Raw genomic sequence first — 15,135 nt, 5'->3', positions numbered from 1 at the left:
GAGTTGGTTGCGCATATGGAGAGGAGACCAAAGTCTTCTGTTGGAATAACACCATTTTTTTAATGATTTGGTATGGATGTGCAACGTCTTAGGGCTCTAAAGTATTTATAGGTGGGAGATTGAAAATTAATTTTGAGGAAACGTAATACAACTGTTTTTTTTTTTCAAGTTAAAAGACATACAAAACCTACTTGAATAATTTTTTTCCGTTGGAAAAGATGTTTTATTAAAAATAAAAAAACACCATAAGAGTGTACAATAGATAGCATTGAATCATCCAATACTATCCAAAACCTAATCATGAGAGAGATGAACAAAGACGTAATCTTTAAAAGAGATTTGCGGCCTAGCAAGAACCAACCCAGCATAGTGACAACACAAAAAGAATGAAACCCCAAACAAGAAACCAAACTGAAAGAAGACAAGGAACCAAATTAAAGAAAAATTGTAACATAATTGAGTCTTGGAATGACATTGGCATAAAATGAAAGTATAAAGAGTTATAAAACCAAAATGAATATTCGGAGAGCAAATTTAATTAAAGTTCAAAGTTCATGAGCATTGCTAAATTCTTCCCAAATAGAACGAAGGTAAAAGAAAAAGTCTATTCTACCCAACAGCAGAGTATCCATCTTCTTCATCTTCCCCACTATAATATATTATTATTAATCTCAAAACTTTCATATATATATATTTTTACTTTTTATGCTATTGTTGGTTGCATTTTTCTCATATTATACACGTAAGTGTTTGTTAAAGGAGGATTTACAGACAAATATTCATTAGGTGTCTAGGAGTTTCAAACTTCTGTTCACATGGTTCCTGGGCATCACATTACATTTGTTGGTGGAAGGTCTTGGCTATTTATATTGTTTCTGATTAACATTGCTGCTCCAACCATCGGTTGACACACGTCGTTTGTTAACTAGTCATGTGTCAACTCGTGTTGTGAGAAGATCGTTATCTAAATGAACGATCAGTATTTATTGGATCACTAATTCTTATTAGCAGCAAGAGTGATATGCCATGATTCTTGCTTTTCGTCATGAGCATTTGAGGCGAGGAAGGATAACCTTGTCAGGCTTATAATCTCTTTTCTCTATTTCAGGGTTTTGCAAGGCGTGTAGGCCCACAAAAAGATCCACTTAAAATAATAATTGCTTCAACAGACTAATAATTAACTAAATCAAAATACCCACAAAAAATTTACATTACAAACCACTTCACTCGGGATGAACTCAAACGAAACATTTAATCCATATTTACAATGCTCCATCCAATGTACTTCCTGGTGCCAAGACTTGTCCTGCAACAGTCTTCCAATCCTGTGTAAACACCAAAAGAAATGAGAACATGAAGGCAGCTTTTAGTTTGTTTGAAATGAAAGTAAACGATGATTGTGGGATCGAGGAGAGAGTTGATAAGCACTAGTCTTACAAATTTTGGATCCACTGTTCCTGTTTATACAGGAGCCCTTGATTGTAGCTTTACCTGATTTGCTCATACTGCCAATTTTGGATCCACTGTTCCTGCTGCATTGCCTTCTCCTGTAAGAATTTGGTCTGGATCCTGGAAAATAAATTCACTCACTGGTTAAATTGAAAAGCATAATGGGGGTAAAACTAGGCAAGTATGATAATTACCTCCATTCCCCATTTGATGTAATCTGGGGACTCACAGGCCTTATATTCCTCAACCAAACTCTGAAGTATCTCTCTTGATTCGTCAAATTCCGAAAGGTCATTCTCCTGTCCACGTTTTATGTCATACTTGTGTGAGACACAAAAATTACAAACATCCCATAATGTTGGAACACTCGAAAAGGTTTCTCATCCAACACCAGTGATGCTAACTGATTAAAAAGAAAAGGATGAAAAAGGGGGAAGAAAAAGAAATGCTTCTGCGCTTGCTAATTAGTTAACTACATGGAATATGCATATGACATATATATACGGAAGCATATCAATTTGCACTCATTAAGTAAAAAACTTCTTGCTCAGCATTTTAATTGTTAAACGCTTGTTTTTTATTTTAAAAAACAAAACCAAAAATCCAAGACTGCGTAGTGGTAGCATCAAGAAATTGAGAAAACACGTCTGAAGTAATACTAACAGTTGTAGGAATGGTAACTTACTGCAAACATTGGGAACTTCCGATAGTTGTCAAGAAAGGCTTGCTTCTTTCTTAGCATCAAATACTGGCTCAAACACTTACTGAAAAGGTGGCGAATACTAGTATGGCTTGCCAGCATAAGACCACTGACCTAAAAAGACGCAACATACACAGAATCTTTATTATAAAATGGGGCGTTATTTTAAATAAAAACATCAATCCAAAATTTTGCTCAAATTAACTTTGAAGTGCAAGTATAACAACGAAAGAGAGTTTCTACACTTGATTATTACAAAAATCTGACAAAAAAGAGAATCTCAGATAAGAATTAGATCCCTACCCTATGGGCCGTTTGTACATATGGAGACTTTCTAGACAAAGCAACCTACACAGAAAAGCAGAAAGTAAAAGATCAAATATCTAGATAGTGTAGAAGAAAAATTAGATTCATCTCAAATTTAATTTCTTTCACTGTGTTAAAACACCTGAATGCTTGCAGGGCCCCATTCAATAAAGTTAACAAGCTTTCTTTCACGTATCCTCTGCAAACTTTCATGAACCTGATTACATAGAAAAAGGCACAATAAACCACCGTAAAAACAAAAGAAAATAGCTGAAGAGGAACTGAGGTGCTTAACATTCTACAACAACCAAGAAATTCTGGGTCACATTTCCACAAAAATTCAAGGCATTACTAATATAATAAGAGAATCTGGCCAACACTTAGCAGCTATAAATGATAATTGACAAAATTTCATTTCAAGTTACTAATGGTAAAATATGATCATGAAATGAATAATGAAAATTTTCATCAATATAGATTTTGCTGGTTTGCAAAAACTGTAGGATTACAATGCAAGTTACAATACTATTATTGTTACAACCTGAGTAGGGTCAACTTCTCCTTGAATGATGTTTAATATTGATATGTACTTGGCTTGACTAGCTTCTTTTGTTCGAGCATATGAGGAAACCATTATATTTTTTGTCTGCAAAATGAGAACACTGTCAGGGAATCATTTAATTCTGCTTTGTGGAATATAAAAAGAGGTTATCAATGCTTCTTACCTGCAGAAGTCTTCTCATAACATCAAGTACAGTGGTTTTGCGAATTACATTAGCCTGCCAAGAGGAGATATACATGCATCAAAAAGCTAAAATTATAGTTTATAAGCATAAAACGAGCATTTAATGTTTGCAACAATAAGAGGGGCCAAATCAATTCCCCTCTATTTGGACACTTGCTCAAGCATGTGCCTTCACACACAGAAGTACATGGATGTATCCATAAACACACAAATAGACACATATAAGGGTATAAACTGACATGCATGAGTGAATCATACCTGGCGCTCAACTGTGAGAGGTGTATACCCCGTCATTAGAAAATGGCATCTTGGTGTTGGAATTAAAGATGCAAGAAGACCAACCAAGTCATTGTTCATGTATCCTGGATATCTCAGAGTGGTTGTGCTGGCAGACATTACAGTAGAAACCAAAGAATTTGTTTGAGCAAAGGTTGGATTTGTTAAATGAAGGCGCTCAACAGCAATTCTATTCAATGCAGTGTTATCAAGGACCACAACACAATCAGCATTAAGCGTTAGACGTTTAAGCGTCAAAAGTGAGTTATAGGGCTGGACCACCACATCACTTGTTTCCATCTGGTTAGGAAATACACTGTATGTCTGAACCAGTTTTTTGCTGTATCGATCATTCAAAGTCTCCAATAGATAGGAACCCATGCCTGCATCATATGTTATGAATACACTCAAAATTTATTCAAGTAATAAAGTCCTTAAAGTACTTAAGAAGCCATAAAGAAGGACACTTGTGTTATACTACAAAGCACATCACAGCCATTGAAGCACACCACCACATCATATGTAGTACTAGTAGCTAATTCCCTATATGAATGGTCACACTTCCAATGTTACATTTTACTTATTTGACCCAGCATTGTAGTCAATAGGAAGTACTTTGACCAATCCAACCAAAAAAAGAAAGTATTTGGACCAAATGCGTTATTTAAATCATGATTGGAAAAAATAAAAAGATAAAAACTAAACAGAAGAAAAGAAACCTGAGCCTGTTCCTCCAGCAATTGAATGGCACAGAACAAATCCTTCAAGACTATCACTCCCATCAGCTTCTCTATCAATCATGTCCATTATAGCCTCTTCAACACCCTTTCCCTGAAGAGAATTTACAACAACCTCATTCAACTTACATGGAAGCTAAAGCATAAAGCCTTAATATCATAAAATTACTATGGAACTGGAAAGTATTTACATAGATTTGTCTCTAAACATCTGACTACATACAAACCTGATCATATCCACTGGCCCAATTATTTCCTGCGCCACCTCCATGATCTGAAACAAAGATGTTTTCATGATTGTAGAGATTTCGATATTCACTGTTTTGAATACCATTAATTACTCTTGGCTCCAGGTCAATCAGCAAAGCTCGTGGTATATAGTGCTGATCATCAGCTTGATAGAAAAACACATCTTTCCGATCTCCACCCTGCAGTATTTCAATCAAAAGATAATTACACATCTAAATCAAGAGCGGGACTGAAGAATACCTATTTTCAATATGTATTTCCTGATCAGCACTTGATAAGATTGCTATGTTGCCTGCTGCCTGATGACCCTTACAGCCACAATTCAGATAAAAAATGCACTGCTCCTGATTGCTTTTCTTGTTGGCACGTTTGATTACTTTAGCCAGTTGTGCCAAACAACAGAAGACCACCAATTCTTAGTCTACCTTTGTACTTAGATGGAAATCAACACAACTTAGTCCGGACATTCACCTCAAAGATCTCAGTAAGGAGAACAATTCGAAGAAAGGAGCTTTATCTATCAGTCAGCCATCACCAGAAAATTCTCAATTGAACTCAAACTTTTTAATTGTAATTGTTTATTATACTAACTGAGAACAAATATACATTTCTCAACTGAGCCTCAAATGACGACTCATATAAGTTTAGACAATAATAAATTCGATTACCTATTCCTCATCACTAATTCATCAATTTATAACCCCCCAAAAAAAAAAAAATTCACACTTCAACTAAGCCTAGCAAGGCAACTTCAAATTCCATTCCTTTTCCCAAGAAATTTTTTCTCACAAACCAAACATAGAGAGTAGCTGTGTAAGATTATATATAGTAAGAAGTTAATGAAGAATCACCTGAGTGGCAAAGTCCTCGAGAATTCCTTCTTTGCTGATTCCATGCTCGAGGCAGAGTTGTTTCCAGAACTCCATGCCGATCTGATTCCCGCATTGTCCGACCTGCAATGTGATGATCTCTCTCGGCATTTTCCCTCACTTTCTCACTCTCAGAAGAAAAACTAGGGTTTGTTTGGACCGATGGAAAACGAAAAACAATAGAAAATGGCGGCAGACTATGAAGAAGGCTAATGTGCACTTTTCAGTCCGACTTTCCGCCCAAATTGAAGAAGCAGCAATGAAATAGTATCGCCGGGCGGCTATACTCCTATTAAATATAATATACTTAAACCGTACAGCCGGACGGCTATACTGTTATTAACAAATAGTACAGCCGGGCGGCTATACCCTTTTGACACGTTGCGAGCGGGCGCTAGATGCAGGCGGCCGTCTTTTTTATAAATAGTATAGCCGCGCGGCTATACTATGGTTTTTAATTAAAAATTGTATAGCCGATCGGCTATACTTTTTTGACACGTGGCGAAATGACGCTAGCGCCAGGTGGAGCCTTTTTTATAAATAGTATAGCCGGACGGCTATACTATGATTTTTTTAATAATAAAAATAGTGGAGCCGATTGGCTGTACTACGGTTTTTATAATTAAAAAATAGTATAGCCGCACGGCTGGACTTGTTTTGACACGTGACGAAATGGGCGCCGGGTGGGTTCTTTTTTAATAAGTAGTACAGCCGTCCGGCTATAAAAAGTAGTATAGCCGCGGGGCTATACGCCGGCTTTTATTATTACAAAAGGTATAGCCGACCGGCTTTACTCAGGATATTTTAAAATGAAGAAAGAGTTTAGCCGCCCGGCTGTACCATATCGAGCTCAACAACATTCAAATTCCCAAAGGAACCAACATTGAGATTCCAATCCCAATACTGCAGCAACTGCCTGATATCTGGGGGCCTAATGCCCTCGACTTCAATCCGGAGAGATTTGAGCACGGAGTTCTTAGGCCTTGCAAGTTTCCTCAGGCTTATATGCCATTTGGAGTTGGTGCTCGCAATATCAGTTGGCCAACACTTAGCCATGACAGAATTGAAGGTGATTCTGTCTCTTATTCTATCCAAGTTTTGCTTCTCACTCTCCCCTGCATACCAGCACTGCCCGGCTCTGAGATTGTTTATCGAACCTGAACATGGAGTAATTCCCCATGTGAGGAGAGTGTGACACTAGTTGTGTTTTTTCTAGATTTTATAATAGGGCTTTTATGCATTTGCTTTTCACTGTGCGTGAACATTGAAATTGAAAAAGGAAGGAATTATAATTCTCAACTTATTTACATTACTTTGGTGTATGTTCAATTATTATTATTATTATTATTATTATTGTCTGTATATTAAGTATAAATACTCACTTGGCATGGATGAGGTGGCACTAAGTGGTGATCCCTTGTGAGGGGGCGTGTTGAAGATGAACGTGAAAATATAAGTTACGAACGAAAAATTGAAGGCAACTTTAATTTCTAGATTAAGTTTTTGATTTTGAACAAATTGGCTATAACAAAGAGTTGAGAAAATTTTGACAATTCTCTTAACTTATTCAAAGCTCAAATGCTCCATTCCAATCTGCCTCCGGGAAACAAAACCAGAGAAAGAATCACAGCGGAGAAGTTGAAGACTTATATCAAATCCCCACGCTGAATGAGTGTTTCAAGCTTCCAACATGAAGGACATGCTGTCCCAAGGCAACTTTCCTATTTCCAAGCTCATCAACCACACTCAAATGCTTGCAAACATCCACCTTAAACCTAACCAATTCTTCTCTCTGAGCACTCAGGAACACCTTCTCAAAACCCAACAGGTGCTTCTGAGGTGAGTTGTGCACTGATGGAGGACTCGAAAACAACAAAACGGTATGGCCTCCACTCATGCTTCCCGTGTTCTTCACCCCCAAATGGATGTCGAAAGCTAGATTTTCACATCTTTCTTGGACAACATCAAGTGATTTGCAACTTGATGAGTGACATACATGACCCTCCTCTAAGGGAATCGATACGAGCTTAGGCGCTCGAACTAGTTTGTGATTGAACGCAGAGTAGCCTAGTCCATCTCCAAACGAATAAACGGTTTCTCCAGTGTAGAATCTGTAAGTTCGGCCAGGGTAACCATTCGAAGCATCCGGTCTCATGTTCATGTTTGTCATTGGTACCTTGTCTACATAAGCTTGTGGATACCATGTCATAGGTAGTCTTCCACCTGCAAGAAATTAATACCAATCATCTATCATAGGAAAAATGCTTAACATAGTAAAACCTGAAAAGAAATAAGAAACATGAAAAGAGAGTAGACTATAGACAGCTTACTTGGATTATAAAGACCAAAAATCACATCAGCTATGGCAGCTCCACCAGCTTCTCCAGGGTAACCAACCCATAGGATGCTTGTAATTTTACTATCATTTTTCGCGAATGAAATGTCGAACCCTCCTCCAGACATTATGACAAGGATTACAGGGCCTTTGGATGCCTTTGCAACTTCTGTTACTAGAAGTGTTTGCTGTCCTGGAAGATGAAGGTCAATCCTGTCGAGACTCTCTCTCTCTATTGATTGATCTGCACCCACTACAAGCACAGTTGCATCGGCTGAGGCTGCTGCCTTCTTAGCATCATCTACCTGGGCAGTACCACAAGCCACATTGGCGCAGCCAGCGACATAAGTCGTTGCAACTGAGGCACTTAGTCCTTGCAAAGGAGTCGTATACTTGCATGGAATGCCTGCAAAAAAATCCACTAAAATTGTGTAACAGAAACAACTGTATGCAGTTGTTTGATACAAAGAAAGGCTGAATTAATTTTGTGCACCTTCATAATTGCCGATCATTGTCTTTGTGACAGCGGCATTGGGACCAATGACTGCCAAGGATTTGATGGCCGTGGGAGACAGAGGCAGTGATCCTGGACTGTTCTTGAGCAATACTATCCCTTGCCTCGCGGTCTCACGGGCTAGCTCCTGGTTCTCTGGGGTACACACATCCTTTGGACCAAGCTTTCCGTAGGGTAGCTTGCTTGGATCACCGTCAAAGAAGCCTAGACGCATTAATGTGGCAAAATTGTTTGAGATGGCCTTGTCAATGGCCTCCTCATTCACAAGTCCTCCTTTCACTGCACCTTCTGTATATTTTCCAAGGAAAGATCCACAGTTGAGATCCAACCCTGCCAAATTCAAACAAGTACAGAAAACTGATTAGTCATGCTTAAAATAGTTTCTTTGTGACATTGGATATACCAAAATATAACAATTGGTGTGACATTGGTGATCTTTGTATGATTTAGAGCACCTTCTCCATTTCTTCTTTATCTTTTCATTCTTATGTTCTTTCGTTTGTTTTTTGTTTTTTTATTTTTGATTTTATTTTTCAATTTCTAATGGAAAATAATGAGTCTTTGCCCCTTAAGCAAAATCTGTGATCACACACATAATGACCAATTTGTAGGATGTCAAATTCACCTGCCAATAAAGCCTTAGCTGCAGCTTCCTCTGGTGTCTTGGTGTAGTGTTGAGTATTGTAGTATACATCTAATGAATCACAATCAGTAACTATGTATCTGCAACAATCCAATATTCCCATCATCATCCTGAATAATCAATCATATCTAATAAGAAAGACTTAATTAGAAGGGAATAGAAATACCCATTTAACTTCCATTCGCCGCGGATGACTCCGGCAAGAAGGTCTGGATCTGCACAGGTTGGTATCCCATTAACCTGGTTGTAAGAACACATGACACTAGCAACATTCCCATCTATAACACAGCTTTTGAATGGCGGTTGAAATGTGTCATCCAAATCTTGCTTTGTTACCTAATCACAAGCAACACAAGATAAATGAAAATGGTGTGCAAATTAAACCAACTACTCAGTCGAATTCACACATTAGGAAAATCCAATTTCTTTACCACTGCATTAAAGTGGTATCTGTCAACCCCTTTCCAATTGTCCAAATCATAAGCTGTATAATGTTTGCAACATGCAGCAACCTTGAGCTTATTTTTGTCACCACCATCTGTCTGCTGAAGGCCTCTAACATAACTCGACCCGTATTTGCTCGACAGCAACGGGTCTTCTCCCGGAGTCTCCTGGCCTCTCCCCCATCTGGGGTCCCTAAATATGTTAATGTTTGGAGACCAATATGTCAATCCTGCCAATCCCACATTGTACATTGCTCTGGCCTCGGTTGAGACCACCTGCCCACACACACATTAAGCTGTTGATCATTCTAAGCACGAAACTAACATCTCTGTCATGGACCACGTGCAACCATACAATACAAGCTATGGTGTTACAAGACAGAGAGAGATGGAAGAAAAGTAGAAGATGACAGATTCAAAAAGAGAAAAGAACAAAAGAAAAAAGGGATTTAACTATGCTCCATTATTTCCTAGACTTTTCCCAAATTTGGATCTATCTCAATAGTCTAGTGTTATGAAAGCTAATTAGCATTAGTGAGTGAGCTTCATTAAATTAAATTATTTTGATCATCGTCTGCTCCACGCGTGTAATGTACAAAACAGAAGATTTTTATTTTTTGTGTGGAAAGATATGATAAGTTATATGCAGTGATTAATGTCACAGGTAATCGATCAGTGTCATCTCTCTTGTACTTTCTTTTCTTCATCTGCAAGCTGGAATGCCCTAAAAGTCTATGTACTTGGGGAATCTGTGACTTAAAAAATCAACTTTTTTGAACAACTATTTACTATTGGTATTAGGTATGGCCAAACCACCACCTAAACACAAGTCAATCATATCTACCAACAAAATCTCCCATTTATACGATCGTAATTATTAAAACTAACCTCTAACAACTGTTACAACTTGCTTCTACTTCAAAATATCTAAAGGGCAATGGGCAAGCGGCTGACAGATGCTTTTCTGTTCAAAAGCTGTAAAAGTGCTTTTCTTTTTTTCTGGATTTGGATTATAGGAGCTTAGAAAAATAAAATAAAAATAAGTCGACAACTTTAGAGAATATACATTTCTGTCATAATTTATTAGTGCCATTGAAGTCTGTGATGTTTACTGGAAATGCATCTCAACCACAAGAACAAGAAACAAACTAATAAATACAAATCAATGTTAATGATTATTGGTGACGGGTAGAATGACAGGGACACCAAATGGTGAAGATTCAACAAGACAAAGAAATCCATGATTGATCCAACTTTGAAAATGAACGGCTCCCAAACCAGTAAAATCAACCAAACCAGTCACACAAAAAATTATTTCCCCCGGTAAAAACTATTGTTTCAACCTCATCAAATTGACCTAAAATAATGAAATATAATATGGAAAAACAATCCAACAACCCAACGTGAACAGAGAGAGAGAGAGAGAGAAGACTTTGTTCTGTTCTGTTCTGCTCTTATTTTGATTTGTTATAAACTGTGAAGCATACTCATCAAAGATTGAAAACAAAGATGACGATAATAGGGAAGAAGATTAAGGACAGTTATAGTGAGAGCGTTAGTTTACGTACCCTTCCAATGGCTTCAAACAGAGAGGCATTGAAAGAAGCGGCAGTCAAAATGACCTGAGGGAAGCTGGTAGCTCCCGGAACCACATTCGAAAACTTGGTCCCGGGGCCAACGTTGGAGACTCCATGTAAAGCTTCAGACCACCACTCGTACTTTGGTATCCCAAGCCTGCTCACACTCCCTGCACTGTTCACCAAGAACCCAATTTTCTCTTGCAATGTCAGCCTCTTCACCAAGTCCGCTACCCTCAAATCAATCGCTAATGACGTGTCGCAGAACCCGAAGCTTGACACGCTCGCATTGCTAGCAGCATTGCAGGCGAAAACCGGTGAGGATTGGGCGAAAACCCGGTTCGCATTTGGTGACAAGATTAAGTGTTGGAACATAAAGGAGCAGAGGAAAACAGAGAAAACAGAGAGCTTGGGCGCTCTGTTTTGAGCAGAGGAGGCCATTGTTTGTGGCCTTGAAAGGGTTAGTTAGAATAGATGTTAAGCAACGTTGGGAGGAAGGGAAGCAAAAGAGTTGTTTTTGCTGCCTCCCTCAATGCCTCCTATGCCTCATTGGGTTGTAGTAGGCTGTTATATATACATATATATATACAAATATATATATGTATAATATATAATGAAATTATAATATATAATATAGTAAATAAAAAATGGGTAATGAATTAAAAGGGAAAAAGAAATATGCTAGGACTAAAAACACGTTGTTTTTTAGTAGCCCGTGATGGGCAATTGGGAAGAACTTAAATGCAATGGGGTTGACGTTGGCAAGCACTATTTTAGAGACAGAGAGAGAGAGAGAGAATCTATCTTTGTTAAATTATTTGGTGGTAGGCTGGAAACCATATACTATAGAGCTTATATGAGTCCGTGAAGGTTTCTCCTTTTCTATGCATAAATGTAGTAGGTGCTGCCTCTTCTGCATTTGGGGTCGTATAAGTACTGGTTTAGGATTGGGGGTTCTGCTTCTGCATTGTAAGTATGTTTAGGAGGTATGCATGTGAATCTGTTAAGTTTAAAGTTGTGCATGAGAGAGAGAGAGAGAGAGAGCCTGTTGATTTGTGCTGGTGGTTTAGTTTGGGATTGCCAATTGGGTCGGTTTTGGCATACTCAGTAACTCACGTGAGAGAGACAGAGAGAGAGAGAGTCGGCTTTATCCTCCTATAAGCCAAAGCCAATGCCAAAGCCTAACTAGGAAGGTAAGTCATGCACTTGGCATAACCCTCCCTACAATGACAGACTTATTGTGCAGTGTGTGTGTGTGTGTGCGATTTCTTCTTCTATTCTCGTCCCAATGTATTTCTCTCTACTCTCTCATAGCTTGAGAGAACCTAAACGGTTTCCTGATGTGTAAGATTATTTTCATTAAAGAAGCTCTTTTAACTTCTTTTCTTCAGAAATTCATCGATTGACAAATTTCGAATTATCATTTTCATGCATTAGAGAATTAAGTGAAAATGTTGGGTTTTCCATTTAGAGTACAAAATAGGAATCTACCTTTGTTCATTGTAATCTTTAGAAGTGTTGGCTCTCCAACCTTATTAAATTGAGTTGGGCAACATGCGCGGCGGCGTAGCCACAGCAACGCCGGCTATGGCCCTAGTCTCCACATTTTATTTTCAATTACTGCAATTAGATTAGTTCTGACTTTCTCAGTTGAAGATGAAAAACTTATGTGGAAGTAATTTTGAAATTTTGACCCTTCCATACTAAGAATCCTAACTACCCCACTACGTGTTAGGTGCAAAATGTTTAACATGATAAAATTAGGATGCCATCTTCTGTCAACAACATTCTTTAATTTCTTTTCCATGTCAGCATTTAAACATAAATCTATTTTCATTTTAGCGCATTGTTAAAAGAATCTACTGTGGGTGTAGGGTCCGCACCCATGAACCATGTCCAGATCCAGACCTCCATTTTTCAACACATTACATATCAATCAAACAATGGTATAAGCTAAAAACAATGCGGTGCAATATTTATAGTCGGTCTATATTTGGTAAAAGAATATTAGTTTTAATCATTGAGCGGCAATTATAATATCAATATTTTGCAAGAGACTTGTAGTTAAATTTATTAACAATATTTATTCTTACACTCGAGATTTCATCGTACTCATTATCACTTGTATACGCTACAAACAATTTGCTTGTCAGGGACTCTACCTACTTAGGACCAACATTTCCCAAAATTATTTTTGCAAAATATTTTCATAAAATGAAAACGAAAAAACAAATTATATTTTCAAGAGATTATACATACATATCATGCACCTCTAGGTCAATGGGTCTAGTTAGATTTAGTAGACCTCTAGGTGAGGGATATTTTTCAAAGTGGGACTTACACATTTCCGAAATTTTTATCGAGCCGCCTTCACCAACATATCGTAATTACACATATCGTAATTTTTATGATGAAGTGTGAGTAAATTGCAATTAAAATGTTATTGTATAATTCCCAAATGCTTTTTCTTGAGCCAGCCGTGCATTGCAATTTGCATGTATAGACAGAGAGCCTCGTGACTTTGAAGTTTGTCTTGTGGCATGAGGCTAGTTATTATTGGATACTGGATTCTAAAAGGATAATATAAACAAGTGTACTATATCTATATATATATACCACTAACATAAATAAGAGTACTGAAAGGTACTGCAATGCAACTTCTTTAGTTGATATTCCAAACGTGCAGAAGGGACATTTAAATTTGTCCATAACATCTGTGCATTATCTGCGTATCGCATATTTAATTCATAAAACCGAAATAGCGTACATAGAACGAACGTGCCCGTCTAAATGCTTATATGAAAGGAAGATAAATATATAGTGGTATATAGGTGAAATTATATATTATCATGCATGTCAGTGTCCATTAGACGTGCCTCATTTTTCATCGATGTCCTGTGTAGCCATGATTAGATATTGTCTTACGTCTACATGTGGTGGACAAATCTCATGGGCTCTTTTTTTCTTATATCCAATTTTATCGGTTCCCTTGCACTCTGAAATATATACAGGCATGATGATAATATATAGTACGTTAATGGAAACAAACTATGCAGAATTATGGGTATCAAATTGTTTACTAATATCTCGCTACGTGGATTTAGACCCTCCACGTAGCTATAACAACTGAGACAAACCCTCGTCGACCGATTACTTTATTTGTTAGCTATAACATCACCGATGACCCGCCTTACGTTGTTACGAAGGCATCCTCGGATCGGCCCACTCGCTTGGTGCATACGGAGGTGGTCTTGCCACGGATCTATGAAGGCTCATCTTCGACCACCCTAAGGTGCACTTCAGCTTGGAAATTTAATCGTGAAGAAGTGATTATAGAATACTATGATAGTACTGTCATATGGTACATTTTGTACGAGTGTTATAATATAAGTGGATATTTATTGATATTATTCCCTAAAAAGGGGAAGTAAACTCTGGCGTCTACCCATACATGTGTATAAGATGTACTACATGATCATATTACCGTAATATTCTATCATTTCTCACTACGAAGATTTAAAGGTGCCCACGTGTCGGACCACCGTTGGGCCACTTCTAAGATAAGACCTGCGGATTTAAAGAACCATTAATTATTTATATTTAGATTCTTAAGGCGATTAATTTTGTGTTCAACATTTTTTGGTTGTAGAGGTCCCACAATCGCTTAACTTATATGCAAATGGAGAGTGATTTACATGTTTTTTTAAATTAAGACAAAAGGTAGATAGGATAATTATATGATTTGTACGATCTTAAGAAGATAACTTGATACAATTTGGACTGCAAAAATTGACGGACTGACTTAACCTATGTCCATGTGGTTGGCTTAACCTTGTCCCTTTCTTTGGGCAAATATTAAATCAACAAGCTCGAGCAGGTTTGAACTTATCATGACAGATGGATGGAGCAATTTGTGGAGCCACAACATTTAATGCTCAATCTATATACGGGTCACTATTCATTATATCTTTCGTGAAGCAAAGGGTAGCTGATACGCACATTGGACAAAAAAGAACATTCCTCCTCAAATATCAGTATTTGGTTCAGTAATTTTTCCTTGAATGTTTATATTATAAACTTATTTTTAGGGCTTGTTTGGGAGTGATTCTGGATATGCCGGAATCACTTCTGTGGAGAAGCAACCCCCATGTGCTTCTCCATATAATCACTTTAAGTGATATAAAATCACTTAAAGTGTTTGTTTTTTTTTATAGAGAAGTGATTCTCCATATGAGTGTTTTTTGGCTTATTCAGAATTACTCCCAAAAGAGCCCTTAATATGCATGGTTGTT

The 15,135-nt window shown here is 37.6% G+C and overlaps 2 protein-coding genes across 3 annotated transcripts; both read right to left on the bottom strand.

The window, feature by feature from the left end:
- Positions 1-1,145: 1,145 nt before the first annotated feature.
- On the bottom strand, positions 1,146-5,586 carry LOC110767104 (tubulin gamma-1 chain). 2 transcript variants are annotated; one of them, XR_002528259.2, is made up of 12 exons: positions 5,314-5,586; positions 4,441-4,641; positions 4,196-4,307; positions 3,459-3,859; positions 3,181-3,234; positions 2,997-3,101; positions 2,598-2,672; positions 2,453-2,497; positions 2,135-2,263; positions 1,644-1,748; positions 1,438-1,569; positions 1,146-1,325 (listed from the first exon to the last, which is right to left on the bottom strand). XR_002528259.2 is itself a non-coding variant. In XM_021970549.2 (12 exons), exons 1-11 carry the CDS (start codon positions 5,440-5,442, stop codon positions 1,501-1,503), a joined length of 1,425 nt encoding a protein of 474 aa, XP_021826241.1. In that variant the 5' UTR covers positions 5,443-5,586; the 3' UTR covers positions 1,146-1,325; positions 1,492-1,500. The 2 variants fall into 2 exon arrangements, 1 of the variants encoding a protein (XP_021826241.1); XM_021970549.2 differs by having other exon boundaries at positions 1,492-1,569.
- A 1,216-nt stretch (positions 5,587-6,802) lies between these two features.
- LOC110767071 (beta-xylosidase/alpha-L-arabinofuranosidase 2-like) lies at positions 6,803-11,410 on the bottom strand. The gene is made up of 7 exons (XM_021970501.2): positions 10,835-11,410; positions 9,255-9,542; positions 8,990-9,159; positions 8,806-8,903; positions 8,160-8,510; positions 7,662-8,072; positions 6,803-7,554 (listed from the first exon to the last, which is right to left on the bottom strand). The coding sequence occupies exons 1-7, from the start codon at positions 11,282-11,284 to the stop codon at positions 6,983-6,985; spliced, it is 2,340 nt and encodes a 779-aa protein (XP_021826193.2). The 5' UTR covers positions 11,285-11,410; the 3' UTR covers positions 6,803-6,982.
- Between the last annotated feature and the right edge of the window lie 3,725 nt (positions 11,411-15,135).

The sequence above is a fragment of the Prunus avium genome, chromosome 1, assembly GCF_965620075.1.
Source record: "Prunus avium chromosome 1, drPruAviu1.hap1.1, whole genome shotgun sequence".
Lineage (NCBI taxonomy): Eukaryota > Viridiplantae > Streptophyta > Magnoliopsida > Rosales > Rosaceae > Prunus > Prunus avium.
Note: the sequence above shows the minus strand (reverse complement) of the source record. Positions and strands in the feature narration are given on the sequence as shown.

Coding starts and splice junctions, on each gene's coding strand:
- LOC110767104 (XM_021970549.2), bottom strand. CDS start 5,442: ATGCCGAGAGAGATCATCACATTGCAGGTCGGACAATGCGGGAATCAG. Junction 4,642..5,313: donor TCGAGGACTTTGCCACTCAG/GTGATTCTTCAT, acceptor GAAATACTGCAG/GGTGGAGATCGGAAAGATGT. Junction 1,570..1,643: donor ACATCAAATGGGGAATGGAG/GTAATTATCATA, acceptor TTTATTTTCCAG/GATCCAGACCAAATTCTTAC.
- LOC110767071 (XM_021970501.2), bottom strand. CDS start 11,284: ATGGCCTCCTCTGCTCAAAACAGAGCGCCCAAGCTCTCTGTTTTCTCT. Junction 9,160..9,254: donor GATACCACTTTAATGCAGTG/GTAAAGAAATTG, acceptor GCTTGTGATTAG/GTAACAAAGCAAGATTTGGA. Junction 7,555..7,661: donor TTTTGGTCTTTATAATCCAA/GTAAGCTGTCTA, acceptor AATTTCTTGCAG/GTGGAAGACTACCTATGACA.